This window comes from Bos taurus, chromosome 11 (assembly GCF_002263795.3).
Source record: "Bos taurus isolate L1 Dominette 01449 registration number 42190680 breed Hereford chromosome 11, ARS-UCD2.0, whole genome shotgun sequence".
NCBI lineage: Eukaryota > Metazoa > Chordata > Mammalia > Artiodactyla > Bovidae > Bos > Bos taurus.
Genome location: NC_037338.1, coordinates 36,448,579 through 36,467,520, shown reverse-complemented (window position 1 = coordinate 36,467,520; position 18,942 = coordinate 36,448,579). Strand labels below are relative to the sequence as shown.

Below are 18,942 nucleotides of genomic sequence, written 5' to 3'. Positions count from 1 at the left end.
TGTCCATCACCAACTCCCAGAGTTTACTCAAACTCATGTCCTTTGGGTGGGTGATGGCACCAAAATCTCATCTTCTGTAGTCCCTTTCTCCACCCACCTTCAGTATTTCCCATGCATGCTAAGTCACTTCAGTTGTGTCCGACTCTGTATGACCCCATAGACGGAAGCCCACCAGGCTCCCCCGTCCCTGGGATTCTCCAGGCAAGAGCGCTGGAGTGGGTTGCCATTTCCTTCTCCAGTGCATGAAAGTGAAAAGTGAAAGTGAAGTCTCTCAGTCGTGTCCGACCCTCAGCGACCCCATGGACTGCAGCCTTCCAGGCTCCTCTGTCCATGGGATTTTCCAGACAGGAATACTGGAGTGGGGTGCCATTGCCTTCTCTGAATCTTTCCCAGCATCAGGGTTTTTTCAAATTTGTCAGCTCTTGGCATCAGGTGGCCAAAATATTGGAGTTTCAGCTTCAGCATCAGTCCTTGCAATGAATATTCTGGACTGATTTCCTGGTTGGATCTCCGTGCAGTCCAACGGACTCTAAAGAGTCTTCTCCAACACCACAGTTCAAAAGCATCAATTCTTTGGCTCTCAGCTTTCTTTATGGTTCAGCTCTCACATCCATACATGACTGCTGGAAAAACAATAGGTTTGACTAGACGGACCTTGGTTGGGAAAGTAATATTTCTGCTTTTTAAATGTACTGTCTAGGTTGGTCATAACTTTCCTTCCAGGGAGTAAGCGTCTTTTTATTTCATGGCTACAGTCACCATCTGCAGTGATTTTGGAGCCCCAAAAAATAAAGTCAGCCACTGTTTCTATTGTTTCTCCATCTATTTGCCATGAAGTGATGGGACCGGATGCCATGATCTTAGTTTTCTGAATGTTGAGTTTAAAGCCAACTTTTTCACTCTCCTTCACTTTCATCAAGAGGCTCTTTAGTTCTTCTTCACTTTCTGCCATAAGGGTGGTGTCGTCTGCATATCTGAGGTTATTGATATTTCTCCTGGCAGTCTTGATTCCAGCTTGTGCTTCATCTAGCCCAGCATTTCTCATGATGTATTCCACGGTTAAATAAGCAGGGTGACAATATACAGCCTTGACGTACTCCTTTTCCTATTTGGAACCAGTCTGTTGTTCCATGTCCAGTTCTAACTACTGCTTCCTGACCTGCATATTCTCAAGAGGCAGGTCAGGTGGTCTTGTATTCCCATCTCTTTAAGAATTTTCCAGTTTGTTGTGATCCACACAGTCAAAGCCTTTGGCATAGTCATTAAAGCAGAAGTAGATGTTTTACTGGAACTCTCTTGCTTTTTCAATGCTCCATCAGATGTTGGCAATTTGAAATCTGGTTCCTCTGCCTTTTCTAAAACCAGCTTGAACATCTGGAAATTCACAGTTCACGTATTATTGAAGCCTCGCTTGGAGAATTTTGAGCATTACTTTACTAGCGTGTGAGATGAGTGTAATTTTGCAGTAGTTTGAGCATTCTTTGGCATTGCCTTTCTTTGGTATTGGAATGAAAATTAACCTTTTCCAGTCCTGTGGCCACTGCTGAGTTTTCCAGATTTGCTGGCATATTGAGTGCAGCACGTTCACAGCTTCATCTTTTAGGATTTGAAATAGCTCAACCTGAATTCCATCACCTCCACTAGCTTTGTTCGTAGTGATGCTTCCTAAGGCCCACTTGACTTCACATTCCAGGATGTCTGGCTCTAGGTGAGTGATCAAACCATCATGATTATCTGGGTTGTAAAGATCTTTTTTGTGTAGTTTTTCTGTGTATTCTTGTCACTTCTTCTTAATATCTTCTGCTTCTGTTAGGTCCATACCATTTCTATCCTTATTGAGCCCATCTTTGCATGAAATGTCCCCTTGGTATGTCTTATTTTCTTAAAGAGATTTCCAGTCTTTCCCATTCTATTATTTTCCTCTATTTCTTTGCATTGATCACTGAGGAAGGCTTTCTTATCTCTTCTTGCTATTCTTTGGAACTCTGCATTCAAATGGGTATATCTTTCCTTATCTCCTATCTTATCTTTGCTTTTTGCTTCTCTTCTTTTCACAGCTATTTGTAAGGCCTCCTCAGACAGCCATTTTGCTTTTTTTGGATTTCCTTTTCTTGGGATGGTCTTGATCCCTGTCTCCTGTACAATGTCATGAACGTCCGTCCATAGTTCATCAGGCACTCTATCAGATCTAGTCTCTTTAATATATTTCTCACTTCTACTGTATAATTGTAAGGAATTTGATTTGGGTCATACCTGAATGGTCTAGTGGTTTTCCCTGCTTGCTTCAATTTAAGTCTGAATTTGGTAATAAGGAGTTCATGATCTGAGCCATAGTCAGCTTCTGGTCTCATTTTTGCTGCCCGTATAGAGCTTCTCCATCTTTGGCTGCAAAGAATATAAATAGTCTGGTTTTTGTATTGACCTTCTGGTGATGTCCATGTGTAGAGTCTTCTCTTGTGTTGTTGGAAGAGGGTGTTTGCTATGACCAGTGGCACAACTCTATTAGGCTTTTCCCTGCTTCATTCTGTACTCCAAGGCCACATTAGCCTGTTACTCCAGGTGTTTCTTGACTTCCTACTTTTGCATTCCAGTCCCCTATAATGAAAAGGACATCTTTTTGGGGTATTAGTTCTAGAAGGTCTTGTAGGTCTTCATAGAACCATTCAGCTTCAGCTTCTTCAGTGTTACTGGTTGGGGCATAGACTTGGATCACTGTGATATTAAATGGTTTGCCTTGGAAACGAACAGACATCATTCTGTCGTTTTTGAGATTGCATCCAAGTACTGCATTTCAGACTCTTGTTGACTGTGATGGCTACTCCATTTCTTCTAAGGGTCTGTTGCCCACAGTAGTAATGGTCATAATGGTCATCTGAGTTAAATTCACCCATTCCAGTCCAGTTTAGTTTGCTGATTCCTAAAATGTTGACGTTCACTCTTGACATCTCCTGTTTGACTATTTCCAATTTGCCTTGATTCGTGCACCTAACATTCCAGGTTCCTATGCAATATTGCTCTTTACAACATCGGATCCTGCTTCCATCACCAGTCTCATTCACAACTGGGTGTTGTTTTTGCTTTGGCTCCATCTCTTCTTTCTTTCTGGAGTTATTTCTCTACTGATCTCCAATTGTGCCTTTTTACACCAGCTTCATTTTTTTCCTCTTAAAATTTACAGCAAAAGGTTTAGCCACAGTTTTCATTCATTTTCTGGCAGTATTTTTATAATAAGAGTTTTGTGTTTTTGCTGTTTTTTTGGTCTACCAATAGTTTTCCCCATAACTTTCTTCCCCCTTTTTGGTGTCTTTAATAGATGTGTGCTTGTTCCTTTGTGATAACTTATCTGGAAATGTGAGATTTTTGCCTAGGTTTCACCTTTGTTTTAGGAGATTTTCAACAGGACAGAGCTTGAGCCACATTCCACACTGGCTAATTTTCCTTTTGACTCATGGTTTTCAGAGAAGGCGCTGGTGACCCACTCCATTACTCATGCCTGGAAAATCCCATGGATGGAGGAGCCTGTTAGGATGCAGTCCATGGGGTCACTAAAAATCGGACACAACTGAGTGACTTCACTTTCACTTTTCACTTTCATGCATTGGAGAAGGAAATGGCAACCCACTCCAGTGTTCTTGCCTGAAGAATCCCAGGGACGGGGGAGCCTGGTGGGCTGCTGTCTATGGGGTTGCACAGAGTCGGACATGACTGATGTGACTTAGCAGCAACAGCAGCAGCATGGTTTTTGGGTGTGAATTCATTTGTTGTTCAGTTCCTCAGTCATGTTTGACTCTTTGTGATCTCATGGACTGTAGCACACCAGGCTTTCCTGTCCTTCACTATCTCCCAGAGTTCGCTCAGACTCATGTCCATTGAGTCAATAATACCATCCATCCTTCTCATCCTCTTTTGTCCCCTTCTCCTACTGCCCTCAATGCTTTCCCAAAAGCATCATGGTCGTTTTAGAAAAGGCAAAGGAACCAGAGATCATATTGCCAATATCCAGTGGATCATTGAAAAAGCTAGAGAGTTCCAGAAAAACATCTATTTCTGCTTTGTTGACTATGCCAATGCCTTTGACTATGTGGATCACGACGAACTGTGGAAAATTCTTAAAGAGATGGGAATACCAGACCACCTGACCTGCCTCTTGTGAAACCTGTATGCAGGTCAGGAAGCAACAGTTAGAACTGGACATGGAACAACAGATTGGTTCTGAATGTGTCAAGGCTGTATATTGTCACCCTGTTTATTTAACTTATATGCAGAGTACATCATGATAAACGCTGGGCTAGATGAAGCACAAGCTGGAATCAAGAATCCTGGGAGAAATATCAATAACCTCAGATATGCAGATGATACCACTCACAAAGAAGAACTAAAGAGCCTGTTGATGAAAGTGAAGGAAGAGAGTGAAAAGTTGGCTTAAAGCTCAACATTCAGAAAACTAAGATAATGGCATCTGGTCCCATCACTTCATGACAAATAGATGGGGAAACAGTGGAAACAGTGTCAGACTTTATTTTTTTGGACTCCAAAATCACTGCAGATGGTGACTGCAGCCATGAAATTAAAAAATGCTTCCTCCTTGTAAGAAAAGTTATGATCAAACTAGACAGCATATTAGAAAGCAGAGACATTACTTTGTCAACAAAGGTCTGTCTAGTTAAGGCTATGGTTTTTCCAGTAGTCATGTATGGATGTGAGAGTTGGACTATAAAGAAAGCTGAGCACCGAAGAATTGATGCTTTTGAACTGTGGTGTTGGAGAAGACTCTTGAGAGTCCCTTGAACTGCAAGGAGATCCAACCAGTCCATCCTAAAGGAAATTAGTCCTGAATATTCATTGGAAGGACTGATGCTGAAGCTAAAGTTCCAATACTTTGGCCACTTGATGCAAAGAGCTGACTCATTTGAAAGGACCCTGATGCTGGGAAAGATTGAAGGCGGGTGGAGAAGGGGACGACAGAGGATGAGATGGTTAGATGGCATTACCGACTCAATGGACATGATTTTGGGTAAACTCCGGGAGTTGGTGATGGACAGGAAGGCCTGGTGTGCTGAAGTCCATGGGGTCGCAAAGAGTCGGACATGACTGAGTGACTGAAGTGAAGTGAACTGAACTGAACTTTTCCAATGAGTGAATTCATTATCTTTCACTGATTAGTTGAATTAGGCAGCTGTGGGGGTTTTGCAAGGCAGCTTCACTTCGTGCTAGCCCAGACAAACTAGTCCTACAAGTGTAGCATGTTTGTGTTATTCCTTATTTAGACCCAGCTCTTCTGACTTTGAGATTTCAACTCTGTCCATATGTATTCTTTCTTCCAGTTCATGAATCTTATCCCTCTGCTGGACATTTATGTTTTGCCCCTCAGAGGGAGTCTCCATCTCACCTCTGAGAAGTTTACTTTGCTGGCTGCTTGTGAGAGGTGCAGTTGACACTTTCTGCCCTTCGTCCCACAAGGACCCACGATTAACCTCTGTTTTGAAAGCTCCTACCTATTTTTGATCTGAAGTTTTAGTGGGATTTGTAGTTTTGCTAAAAATGCAGAATGTGTTTTTATTTCTTATTTTCTTTGCTGATTTTGGATTAATTGCTCTTTAATGCTTTCTAAGAAGAGTAAGGGGAACTACTTTATCCACAGTATTAAAATTGGAGGCCCATATTTTTAAAGTAAGACAAAAATTCTTGATGTCAGTAGTATGTATAGTTTAATATTCCAGTATATGGTAGAAATAGACTTAAATGAGCCATTCCTCACCCCATCCTGCTCCTACAATGCAATCTCTGTTCTCTTTAGATACCATAGAGCAGTGCTACTCAAAAATGTCAGTCTGTTGATAAGGGGCTTGAGCCATAATGTAAATCAGTGATTTACATTTGTGCAACTTCCTTCATCAAAATAGTTTTCTTTCAAGAAAAATGTCAGCTGAACTAAACAATATGTTTTAAGGACATAATTGATTTATATTCTGGTAAAAATTTCTCATTTTGTTGAGGACTGATAACAGTTGGTAGATCAACAGGCTGTGAACAGTATTGAGTAGCACTGCTGTACAGTATGGATGTGTGGCTGTTAGGTGGAATCATTACATAGTTAATGCAGTTGTTCCTTTATTTATGATTATTATTGCCACTGGCCAATTGTGTAATGAACATCACTGGTTAGAATGGCTGAAATAAAAGTGTTGCTTCTCTATAATTAGGAGTCCTTGGGATGAGGGATGTTTTGCCATATACTTTTTCTTTGCTAGGGACTCCTCAGTGTAGTGATTTATTTCTCTAAGCCATACTGTGGAGAGATATGCAGAGGTGGCTTCTGTAAGGAGGATACTGCTTTATGAGAATTTCAGGAGTGTGAATTGGATAATTATAAAGAGTTGTAGAATTCACTGTTATAATTCTGGATGAATATGTAAATTTAAAGATGTGCTGTCTAAAATGTTTCTCTCAGCTCTGTTGGTGGGGAGGCATGTGGAGAAATAATAAAACAGTAGAATTTTAGTTTTTGTCTCCTAAGACTTCCAAGTGATTGAAAGATGTGCTTTTCTGGATATGGTCTCTGTTGTCTAATTGCCCATTTGACTTCTCTGTATCAGAAATAGAGACATATCATGGAATTAGGTACTTTTCATAAGCTTTGTTATTAATATATTCCTAATATAATAAACTTTGTCCATGAGGTCATGGTTTTTCCCATCAGTATACATTTTTAAGATTGTTAGTTATTGGGAGACACCAGGTCCTTTATAAGAAGTGAACTTTTCATTATAACTTTAGAAAAATATTTTCTAAGCAATAAAATACTACATTTTAGACTAAAGATTGGCTCCTCTTGTGGTTCAGCTGGTAAAGAATCCACCTGCAATGTGGGAGACTTGGGTTTGAACCCTGGGTTAGTTTTGTTTGTTTTTTAATTTTATGTCAATTTAGTAGTTCTCCCTTATCTGTGGAGCATATATTGTTCCAAGATCACCAGTGGATGCTGGAAACCTCAGATTATACACACACAAACCATGTGTGTACTGTTTTTTCCTATAAATGTATACCTATGATAAAGTTTGGAGAAGGCAATGGCACCCCACTCCAGTACTCTTGCCTGGAAAATCCCATGGACAGAGGAGCCTGGTAGGCTGCAGTCCATGGGGTTGCTAAGAGTCGGACACAACTGAGCAACTTCACTTTCACTTCTCACCTTCATGCATTGGAGAAGGAAATGGCAACCCACTCCAGTGTTCTTGCCTGGAGAATCCCAGGGATGAGGGAGCCTGCTGGGCTGCCGTCTATGGGGTCGCACAGAGTCGGACATGACTGAAGCGACTTAGCAGCAGCAGCAGCATGATAAAGTTTAACTTAAATTAGGCCCAGTAAGAGATCAGTGGGCTTCCCTGGTAGCTCAGCTGGTAAAGAATTCACCTGCAATGCAGGAGACCTAGGTTCAATCCCTGGGTTGGGAAGATCCCCTGGAGAAGGGGAACGCTACCCAGTATTCTGGCCTGGAGAATTCCATGGACTATAGTCCATGGGGTTGCAAAGAAGTCAGACACGACTGTGCGACTTTCCTTTTCACTTCTCAGACTAAAGCTTCAGGGCCAAGACACATTATAGAAATATATTTGAATATATAGGAACAGTGCTTGAAACTATGTATATATCTTTAATGGGAAAGACTTACTTTAACTGTTCTGATTATAAAATTTATTTATTTTTTTGCTTCTCCAACTTTATTTTTTATATTTGAATTTAATTCTTTTTTAACACTGCAAATATTTTGTATTGGAGTATAGCCAATTAACAATGTTGTGATAGTTTTGTGAATGGTGAAGGGACTCAGCCATATGAATATATGATTCCATTCTCCCTTAAACCCCCACTCCCATCCAGGCTGGCACATAACATTGAGCAGAGTTCCATGTGCTATACAGTAAGGTTTTGTTGGTGATCCCATTCTGATTATAAAATTTAATTATGAGATAAATACCTGTGGGTAGTCCAGCTTACCCAGTGACATTTTTGAAATAATTTTCCATCTTTGCCACACTTTATTAAAGTGAAAGTTTGAAACTAACATGTGCCATCAGTGAAGTTAGTATAGTACTTTACTGTCCTAGGAATAGGTAATCTTAGAAAAACATAAAATCTGAGGTCATAGAATTCGTAGGATGAATTCACAACAGTGGAAAAAAATTTATTTTTCATTGCTGTCTAGATTCTTTTCTGGTGCCACCAGATGTCAGTGTAATCACAGGACCAGAGAGATACACAGTAGATAAAATTGTTGCAAATATTCTTTTGTGCTTTGTGAAAGAGATAGGGAAAAGGTTTGCACAAATTAGATAAGCAATGAAAAATATTTTATTGTTGAATTGTATAGAAAAATGAAGTGCATAATGGAGAATAGATGCAGAACTTCAGAGTGTAGATGCAGTTAAAAATTCATGTATAAATCAAATGTACTAATACAATATATAGGTAATCTCTGAGACCCCTCAGAAATCACCAACTTCTTGCTATAAGTGGAGGAGATGTCCAGCCTGTGGTTAAACTGTTCTATACATGCTTCAGTTCAGTTCAGTTCAGTCGCTCAGTCGTGTCTGACTCTTTGCGACCCCATGAATCTCAGCACGCCAGGCCTCCCTGTTCATCACCAACTCCCAGAGTTCACTCAGACTCACGTCCATTGAGTCAGTGATACCATCCAGCCATCTCATCCTCTGTCGTCCTCGTCTCCTCCTGCCCCCAATCCCTCCCAGCATCAGAGTCTTTTCCAGTAAGTCAGCTCTTCGCATGAGGTGGCCAAAGTACTGGAGTTTCAGCTTTAGCATCATTCCTTCCAAAGAAATCCCAGGACTGATCTCCTTCAGAATGGACTGGTTGGATCTCCTTGCAGTCCAAGGGACTCTCAAGAGTCTTCTCCAACACCACAGTTCACAAGCATCAATTCTTAGGCGCTCAGCTTTCTTCACAGTCCAACTCTCACATCCATACATGACCACAGGAAAAACCATAGCCTTGACTAGACGGACCTTTGTTGGCAAAGTAGTGTCTCTGCTTTTGAATATGGTATCTAGGTTGGTCATAACTTTTCTTCCAAGGTGTAAGCGTCTTTTAATTTCATGGCTGCAGTCACCATCTGCAGTGATTTTGGAGCCCCCCAAAATAAAGTCTCTGTTTCCACTGTTTCCCCATCTATTTGCCATGAAGTGATGGGACCATTTGCCATGATCTTAGTTTTCTGAATGTTGAGCTTTAAGCCAACTTTTTCATTCTCCTCTTTCACTTTCATCAAGAGGCTTTTTAGTTCCTCTTCACTTTCTGCCATAAGGGTGGTGTCATCTGCATATCTATACAGCCTTACTGATCATGATATTTCTCAGTAGAATTGTGGTCAAAATCTGAGTCTCAAGATGAAAGAGTATATTTCTAGCTTGTAGATGTAAAACTCAGCTCACTACAATTTTTGCGTTTCGACAGAACTTGTCTGCAGGAGTTCCTTAGAACACAGTGTCACTTTAGGCATTTTTCCAAAAGAACATTCAGTAGGATAATCACATTTTTAAAAGTCCTTCCTTTAGAAATTTATTCTTTAATGAATGCTGCATTAAATAATGATCATTGCTTACGATTTTTAGTTTGAGTTTCTTATTCCTAGATTTATTACTTATATTTTGTGTAGCTCTTTATTTCTTACCCTGTTTCTCCCAGATGAGAATCCTGTGTTGAATCCAGGTGTTCATGAAATCTTTGTGTGGGCCTTGTGACTGCACTCAGTGTGCTCCATGCCTCAGCTGAGTTTTGATTTTGGTTAGAAGTTTCATGTGCGGATGCTTCCATTTCCTTGATTTCTTCTTTTCAACAATATTTGATATTCAGGTTATGTTATCCCAGATTACTTCTTTTTCCCCTCTTAAATATAGGAAATGGAAAAATTTGTTTCTTCAACAGTATAAATGTCTCCCTAGAACTTATTGCAGGAAATGATGTTCTCATATCATTTTTGCTTTCTTAGACTTCAGTTTGTATAGTTTCTTCAGCACAGTAGTCTGACCTGTTGTGGGAAGAGCAGTGTCCCTGTCCTCAGAGCTTCTGGTTTTTCTTTTCTGCTGTCTCAGCTAGAGTCTTATAGACAAAATCTGTTTGGATTGAAGAAAGGAAAGCCTTTCTCCCCTCTCTCTGTGTACCCCAGGCACTCTGAGCTCTGTCTTCAAAATGAGATGTTTTATTTCATCTTTATTCTTTATCCTTGAACTTTGGTCCCTGTTGGATGACAGTGTAATATCAGATCCTATGATTCTACTTTCTTTTTCTCTTTGAGAATCCACAGTACTTTTCCAGGTTCCAGAATTACTCATTTCCTTTCTCTCCTGGAACACCTGTCTCAAACCATAGGAACCACAACTAATGGCCTGGCCCCCTGTCCTCATTGCCAGGCATGTATTTTGGAGGTAGATATGCCTAGTATTCTAGGTTAAATTCAGTTCAGTTAAATTCTAAAATGTAGACCAAAGCTGTCCTGTGGAACTTGCCGCTACTGATGCTGCTAAGTCACTTCAGTCATGTCTGACTCTGTGTGACCCCATGAACAGCAGCCCACCAGCCTCTCCCGTCCCTGGGATTCTCCAGGCAAGAACACTGGAGTGGGTTGCCATTTCCTTCTCCAACCCAATGCATGAAAGTGAAAAGTGAAAGTGAAGTCTCTCAGACGTGTCCAACTCTTCGCGACCCCATGGATTGCAGCCCACCAGGCTCCTCCATCCATGGGACTCTCCAGGCAAGAGTACTGGAGTGGGGTGCCATCACCTTCTCCGATGAATGAGTCTACCTATTTGTAAAAATGTGACTGATGAAAACAGTGCAATCACTAGGTTATCACACTGTGTGAGTTCAGTTGTCAAGAGGGAGCAACTCAAAGGACATCACACAATCTATATACCAGCTGGAAGGAGCCATCCAGACTTTGCCGTGCCGAACCCTTTCTGGGCGATGATTAGACAAGTCCTCATAGATGATATACTGTGTGCAGAAGCGCTGATCAGAATCAGGTTTGGCATGGTACGCGACTGTATTGATGGTTTGAGTCATGTCACTGTCTGGCTTGGGCTTTCTAATGAGGATCTGGCCCCCACTGGCTGCGACAAGCTTAAAAAGGTTGTCCTTTGGATAGTGTTTGAAGGTTCCCCCAAAATAGAAGTAACATCCATCAAACAGCTTTGGCAACAGCTGTTCTCTGTTGAACCTGCTTTTCTGTGGTCCTTCAGGAATTTCATACTTTTTTTCCTGTTGACATTCTTTGCTTGGTAGACATGCTTTCACCCATTCAAATTTTAGGATCCAGCATCCACTGAGAATTCTAAGCATACATTTCAGGGTGCTTTGAACTGTATCACCAGGAATAATGATATGAGTTACTGTACTGTCAAACTCAGCACATTTTTTAGCCTTAAGAATCCTTGCAATCTCCAGAAATTGAGAGCAAGAATGAAGTAGTGACTCCTGAAAAGACAGGCTCTGCAAACTATCTTCTGTCCAAGAAATCCTTGCCATTAGGTTGTAATGGGAAGCGTGGGCATCACAACAGAATTTCCAGTCCTGTTTCTAAGAGATGTAGAAGCAGCAGTCAGAGCACTGGTGGAAACTCTGTTAAGCAAACAGTGCTCTCAGAAAACATGCCATTGCCTGGCTGTTCTTCACCACCTTCAAACAAAGTTGGTGACACGTTAAGGAGGAAAAGCCGTACTGTATTGGATGAATCCGTTAGCCTTTCACCAGGTATGCTGCCTTCTACACTGAACAGTCCAAGTTACAGACGAATGATGTGTAGTCCCTTAGCAACAAAGCTGTAGCCCATTAGCCTTACAGCTGTGAAGAGAAATCATTGAGGAGAGACTTTGCTCCATATTGCTTCAATTAAGGGTGACATCCCTTCTGTTGAATACTTCTTACAAAGTGGAAGCGACCCAAATGTTAAAGACCATGCCAGATGGACACCATTGCACAAAGCCTGCAATCATGACCACCTGAAGGTGGTGGAATTGCTGCTCCAGCACAAGGCGTTGGTGAGCACCACTGGGTTTCAGAATGACTCACCTCTTCATGACGCAGTGAAGAAGGGGCATGTGCACATTGTCAAGCTGTTACTTGCCTTGGAGGCTCCAGGGAGGCAGTCAACATATTTGGTCTGCAGCCTGTGGATTATGCAGGCAGTAAAAATATGAAATCGCTGTTGCTGCTACTGGAGAAGAAGGAATCATCATCAACCAGCCATTGCTCAGTAGTAAACACTGGTCAGCATCGGGATGGGCCTCTTGCACTTATAGGCAGTGGACTTTCTTCCGAACAACAGAAAACGCTCAGTGAGCTTGCAACAATTCTTAAGGCTAAAAAATGTGCTGAGTTTGACAGTACAGTAACTCTTGAAAGTGTCCTAAATTTGTACTGTCCAATCACTAGCCTAGTGTGGATCTTGAACAGTTTCCATGAGGCTAGTTTGATTGACGTATTCAAATTTTCATTTTATTTTAATCAGATATAAGTAGCCACATATGGCTGCTGGCTTCTGCATTGGAGAGTGTAGCTCTTTGTACATCCTTAAATGAGCTATAGTCCTCTTCTGTCTTTGGAATGTTGGTCCTTTTTGCCATAGCATGTAGTACTAGGTGGGTCCCATGTAGAGAGGTAAGGGAACAAAGAAAACACCAACTTATCCTGTCAACTTTGCTTATCAGTGGGATGGTAGAAATTGCAACTGAATTTCCCTCATTATTCTCAGTTGATTAGGTGATTATCAGACTTACGCTCCAAACCATCTAAAGAAGTGTCTTTAGGTCTGTGAAAACTTTGACAGGAAGTGGAAGGACAAAAAAAAAGCATAAAGGTTCTGTGTTAATAAACATCTGCCTACCTGTAGACCCAGTTCCGTTTTTTGAAAGAGAGAAAAATCAGGCAAGTGAATGACTGTTCATAGAGGAGGTGACCATGGAAAGAAAGGATTATGGGCTTTGAATTCCTTTTTTGAATGGGAAATAGTGTATATGTTTGTAAGATCAGTTATGGCTGTGGAGGAGGAAAGTTAAACATAAGCATTTATTAAACTAATAAAGCTGATTTGTGGGTGATTATCATGGAGGAAATAATTTGGACAGTAAATTGGGGAAACCTCAGAGTCTGCACTCTCATTTTGAAGGGGACCTGAATATGCGGTTCCTGTAGTGCTGGTGATGTTTGCTGCAGTTAATTGGGTTGTTGGTCAGAAGGACTGATTCTGCAAAGGGGACAGACTGACCTTAGGGTACATGGAGTGTTGGTGACCAGTAAGAGAAGTTTAATCAGAGGTCTGTATAATTGAGGTATAATTATGGCCTAATTCCTCATGATTGAAAAGCTAATAACCTTCTGAGTATCCTATTTGTACAGTGTTAGGAAGAGAAGTTGACCAGTAGTTTATCAGGAAGTGGGTAAGGGGACTGAGGGAGGGAAAGAAGGAACATTTATTGAGCACTTACTATATTTACTTATATTAATTATTTAGTCAAAATAAAAACCCCTAGGTAAGTAGATTAGTCCTATTTTATAAGTGTGAATGAGGAAATAACTTGCTCGTAGCTGGGCAGAGTGCCTGACTACACAGTCTGTGTTCTTTCCATTAGAGTTAGGACACCATTATGATCCTAAATTATAATTCGATATGTTTGAGACATCTGAGCATTTGTGTGAGCATGAACCAGTAGATGGCAAATTTGGGGGTAGAATTAATGGTTTTCAGGTGGGGATTTTTATTTGCGTGACCGGGAGGTAGGGGGGCTTTTGGGAAACATGGGTATTGAAGAACAGCCTGGAATTCATATTTGAGCCCTGTAGTGAAAGGAGCTGAAAGCAGAAGGTGAAGGATATGTTTCTGTGAGCAGCTCTGAGAGGCACAGGGTTATTAGTGGCCCTACACTGTAGGAGGCTTAGGGACAGAACATGTTGAAGGTTAGGGTACAGGGCATCTTTTCCACGGGTGCTCAGGTACATAGCATGTTGCCTATACAGTAGGACTGCAGGGAAACCAGCAGTACTTTGGCATCTTGCATATTCAGAATTGGGAGATAAGCCTATGGCCTGGGTGACATTCTCGTTGGCACTGTGCCAGTTATAAACTTCAAATGGCCTTTACAACTGTGAACCACTAGGAAGGTGTCTCAGAGCAGAAGATGAGAGGTTTAGGAGACTAGAAGTCTTTGTTGGGGTAGAATTTGTTAGGTAATGCAGTTTCCATATAATGCAGGTGGGGCCATGAGCTAGTGAAAAATACTAAAAACTTTTATTGTGAAGCATTTAAAATGTATTTGAAAAGAGAACATAATATAGTGAACTCCTGTGTACTGTCAGCCAGTTATAGCTATTATCAAATTGTTTCTTCTGTAACCCCAATGTCAGGATTTGAAATTTTAGTTTACAGTTAACATGACTTGACTTGTACCCAAGTTAATGAGTCCCAAAGGAACTCAGAACAAAGACAGTGTTATATTTTGTTTATTTATTCATATCTCGACAACTTTCAAAGAGAATTTAAGGTGACTGATGCTTAAGGTAAGAGTAAACATTACACATCTACCAGAATGGCTAAAAAAGAAAAGATTGAAGTGCTTATGAGGATGTGGAGCAACTGGAAGATAGATTGCTGGTGGGAGTGTGAATTTGTTTTAGCCACTTAGAGAAACTGTTTGGAAGAATTTACTAAAGCTAAATATATACATATCTTCTGTCCCAACAATTCCGTCCTTAGGAATATATGCAAAAGTAATGTGTATCAGTGTTCACTAAAAGTGACATGTACTAGAATATTCTTATTGTTGCACACTCTTTAACAGCCCCAGACAGAAAGCTATCCAAATAGCATCTACCAGCAATAGAACAGGTAAATAAATTGTGTTCTGTTTACACAATGAAATGGTATACAGCAACAAAAAGGAGTGATTGGCAACTGGAGGCAATAATACTGACAAATCTTATAAATATAATGTTGAACCAGAGAAGCTAGATGAAATAGAATTCAGATCTTCCTCAACTTAGGAAAGGGTTACATCCCAGTAAACCCACTGTAAGCTTAAAATGTTGTAAGTTAAAAATCCACTTAATACATCTAGCCTACCGGACGTCATCGCCTAGTCTAGCCTACCTTAAATGTGCTCATAACACGTTCATTAGCCTACATTGTGCCTTACATTAGGCACAAACATCTTACACAAAGCTTATGTTATAATAAAGTGTTAAATATCTCATGTAACTTATTGAAACTATACTGAAAGTGAAAAACAGAATGGTTGTGAGTGTGTCATTTGTTTATCCTCATGATTTGGTGGCTGTCTGATGGGGAGCTGCAGCTTGCTGCCACTGTCCAGTGTTGTGAGAGATGGTCATACCACATGTTGCTAGCCCAGGAAAATATCAAAATTCAAAGTGCAGTTTCTTCTGAATGTGTCTCCCTTTTACATCATTGTAAAAGTCAAAAAATCGTTGCTGAACCATCTTAAGTTGAGGACTGTCTATATTTTCTGGCTCTTTACAGAAAGTTTGCTGACTCCTATTCTTTTTAATATTACCGGGACTAGTTGAGGGAGTCCTAACTAATAGCTGGGAAGCTTGGTCTCCAGTCTGATAGACATTAGCTCTGTGACATTGGGCAGATCACTCAACTCCTCAAGATTTATGTTCTGAACAAGCAGGTGATGAGCTGTGCTCCTAGAAGTTTCTACAAATTCATTTTTCCTTAAAAAAAAAAAAAGCAAAAACACCTAACTTTTTTCAGGGCTTACAAAATTTGACTTCTTTGTACCTTTGTTGCTTTATTTCCTCTCCTGACCATCTTATTATTCCTTACGCATACTCAGCTCTTCTATCTCACTGCCTTTATACTTCCTATTTCCTGTTTGGAGTACTCGCCTTCCACTTTTTTGCATGCTTACTGCTTCTTCTCTCATTTCTCTGTTCAGAAGTTTCTGTTTCAAAGAGATGATGTCTGTCCCATTTTCTACCGTGGCATTCTCCCAACCAAGTACTAACCAGATCCGACCCTGCTTAGCTTCCGAGATCAGACCATAGCATTCTTAAACTCAGTTACTGCCTGTTACTTTACCTGGTTAGTTTCACTTTTTTTTCAAAAAATAATTTCACAGTTACTTTTGTCAGAACTTATTTTATCCGTGTGCTTACTTATTATCAGTCCCGCTAGAATAGAAGTTCCATGAAGGCAACTGCTTTGTAGGTTGATTGCTTTCTATGCCTCTTGTGCTTAGTACTGTCTTTGACACGGTTGAACGATTGGATTAATTTGACTATTGCTGAGTCTTAAAGGACGTGGTAAAATGGTCAGTTTTCTTTTGAATGCAAATAAGAGCCCTGGATTGGAAAAGGTCAGTTTTCATTCCAATCCCAAAGAAAGGCAATGCCAAAGAATGCTCAAACTACCGCACAGTTGCACTCATCTCACACACTAGTAAAGTAATCCTCGAAATTCTCCAGGCTTCAGCAATACATGAACCGTGAACTTCCACATGTTCAAGCTGGATTTAGAAAAGGCAGAGGAATGAGAGATCACATTGCCAACATCTGTTGGATTATTGAAAAAACAAGAGAGTTCCAGAAAAACATCTATTTCTGCTTTATTGACTATGCCAAAGCCTTTGACTGTGTGGATCACAATAAATTGTGGAAAATTCTGAAAGAAATGAGAATACCAGACCACCTGACCTGCCTCTTAAGAAACCTGTAGGCAGGTCAGGAAGCAACTGTTAGAACTGGACATGGAACAACAGACTGGTTCCAAATAGGAAAAGGAATACGTCAAGGCTGTATGTTGTCACCCTGCTTATTTAACTTCTATGCAGAGTACATCATGAGAAACGCTGGGCTAGATGAAGCACAAGCTGGAATCAAGATTGCAGGGAGAAATATCAATAACCTCAGATATGCAGATGGCACCACCCTTATGGCAGAAAGTGAAGAAGAACTAAAGAGCCTCTTGATGAACGAGAAAGAGGAGAGTGAAAAAGTTGGCTTTAAACTCAACATTCAGAAAACTAAGATCATGGCATCTGGTCCCATCACTTCATGGGAAATAGATGGAGAAACAGTGGAAACAGTATCAGACTTTATATTTTTGGGCTCCAAAATCACTGCAGATGGTGATTGCAGCCATGAAATAAGACTCCTTGGAAGGAAAGTTATGACCAACCTGCTGCTGCTGCTGCTAAGTTGCTTCAGTAGTGTCTGACTCTGTGTGACCCCATAGACCACAGCCCACCAGGCTCCCCTGTCCCTGAGATTCACCAGGCAAGAACACTGGAGTGGGTTACCATTTCCTTCTCCAGTGGATGAAAGTGAAAAGTGAAAGTGAAGTCACTCAGTTGTGTCCGACTCTTAGCCACGCCATGGACTGCAGCCCACCAGGCTCCTCCGTCCGTGGGATTTTCCAGGCAAGAGTACTGGAGTGGGTTGCCATTGCCTTCTCCCAACCTAGAGAGCATATTAAAAAGCAAAGACTTTTCTCAACAAAGTTCCATCTAGTCAAGGCTATGATTTTTCCAGTAGTCATGTATGTATGTGAGAGTTAGAATATAAAGAAAGCTGAGCCCCGAAGAATTGATGCTTTTGAACTGTGGTGTTGGAGAAGACTCTTGAGAGTCCCTTGGACTGCAAGGAGATCTAACCAGTCCATCCTAAAGGAAATCAGTCCTGAACATTCATTGGAAGGACTGATGCTGAAGCTGAAACTTCAATACTTTGGTTACCAGATGCCAAGAACTGACTCATTTGAAAAGACCCTGATGCTGGACAACAGAGGATGAGATGGTTGCATAATATCACCGACACAACGGACATGATTTTGGGTAAACTCCAGGAGTTGTTGATGGACAGGAAGGTCTGGCGTGCTGCAGTTCATGGGGTTGCAAAGAGTGGGACATGACTGAGTGAATGAACTGAACTGAACTGAAGAGCCCTGGAAAAAAATTAACTATTATTATAGCTAAGTTGATTTCATTGGCTTGTTGTTTGCACCCCCTTTTATAATCATTTAAATTCTTCCACAGAGCTGTCAAGTATGTGTATATAATCATCCTTAACTTACATGTAATGTGAAGTCTTAAGTACAGTGACTACTTCCAAAACACTGGTTTGCTGATTTTCTGGGATCTGTAAGTGAATATGGCTTTTGTTTTTGTTTTTAAAATCAAATTTTGTAAAATTTCAGGCATTATTTCTTCAACTATGTTTTTTTGGTGCCTGATTCTTATTCTTTTCTCCTTTTGGGACTCCAGCTAATGTATGGTGCACTGTTTGATGTTGTGCACAGGGCCCTGATATACGGTTGGTTTTCCTTTAGTGTTTTTTTTTCCTCTCTCATTTCTTTAGATTGGATGATTTATATTAATGTCTTCAAGATCATCAACTCTTCTACTATCTCTGCTCTTTCAAGCACATCTATTTGTTTTTTCAGTTCTAGAATTTCCATTTGGTTCTTTTTTTTTTTTTTTTAAAGTTTTTTCCCTCTGCTCAGATTCTCTCTCTAGGCTCTCTGTATACCATAGATATTAATATATTTTTATAGTAGCTGCTTTAGTTAATCTATTCAATCCAGAATCTGGACCGTCTTGGGGTTAGTTTCTCCTAACTACTTTCTGACTTGTATACTGGACATTGTGGATAGTATTTCATAGAGACTTGAATTTTGTTATCCTCTGAGAAATAATGATTTTTTTCTTTTTTTAAATAATAGATTATTTATTGGCTTATCACCTTAAATATGTTTAGATTTGGTTTTATGCTCTGTTGAGATCATATTTTCCAGGTCTGACCTCCAGGAGGACTCAACTCCCATCCTCTGCCTGCATTCTGATCAGAGCTTATTTTAGGTTTTGTTAGAGAAGATCTGGAAAATCCCATAGATGGAGGAGCCTGGTAGGC

The 18,942-nt window shown here is 40.5% G+C and overlaps 2 protein-coding genes across 6 annotated transcripts in view; one reads left to right on the top strand and one right to left on the bottom strand.

Annotated features, from left to right (window-relative positions):
- The window catches only part of ASB3 (ankyrin repeat and SOCS box containing 3), a 118,362-nt gene that overhangs the window by 52,181 nt on the left and 47,239 nt on the right, over positions 1 to 18,942 (top strand).
- LOC132346506 (BRCA1-associated RING domain protein 1-like) lies at positions 10,816 to 11,541 on the bottom strand. Its single transcript, XM_059891588.1, has one exon. It carries the CDS (start codon positions 11,539 to 11,541, stop codon positions 10,882 to 10,884), a length of 660 nt encoding a protein of 219 aa, XP_059747571.1. The 3' UTR covers positions 10,816 to 10,881.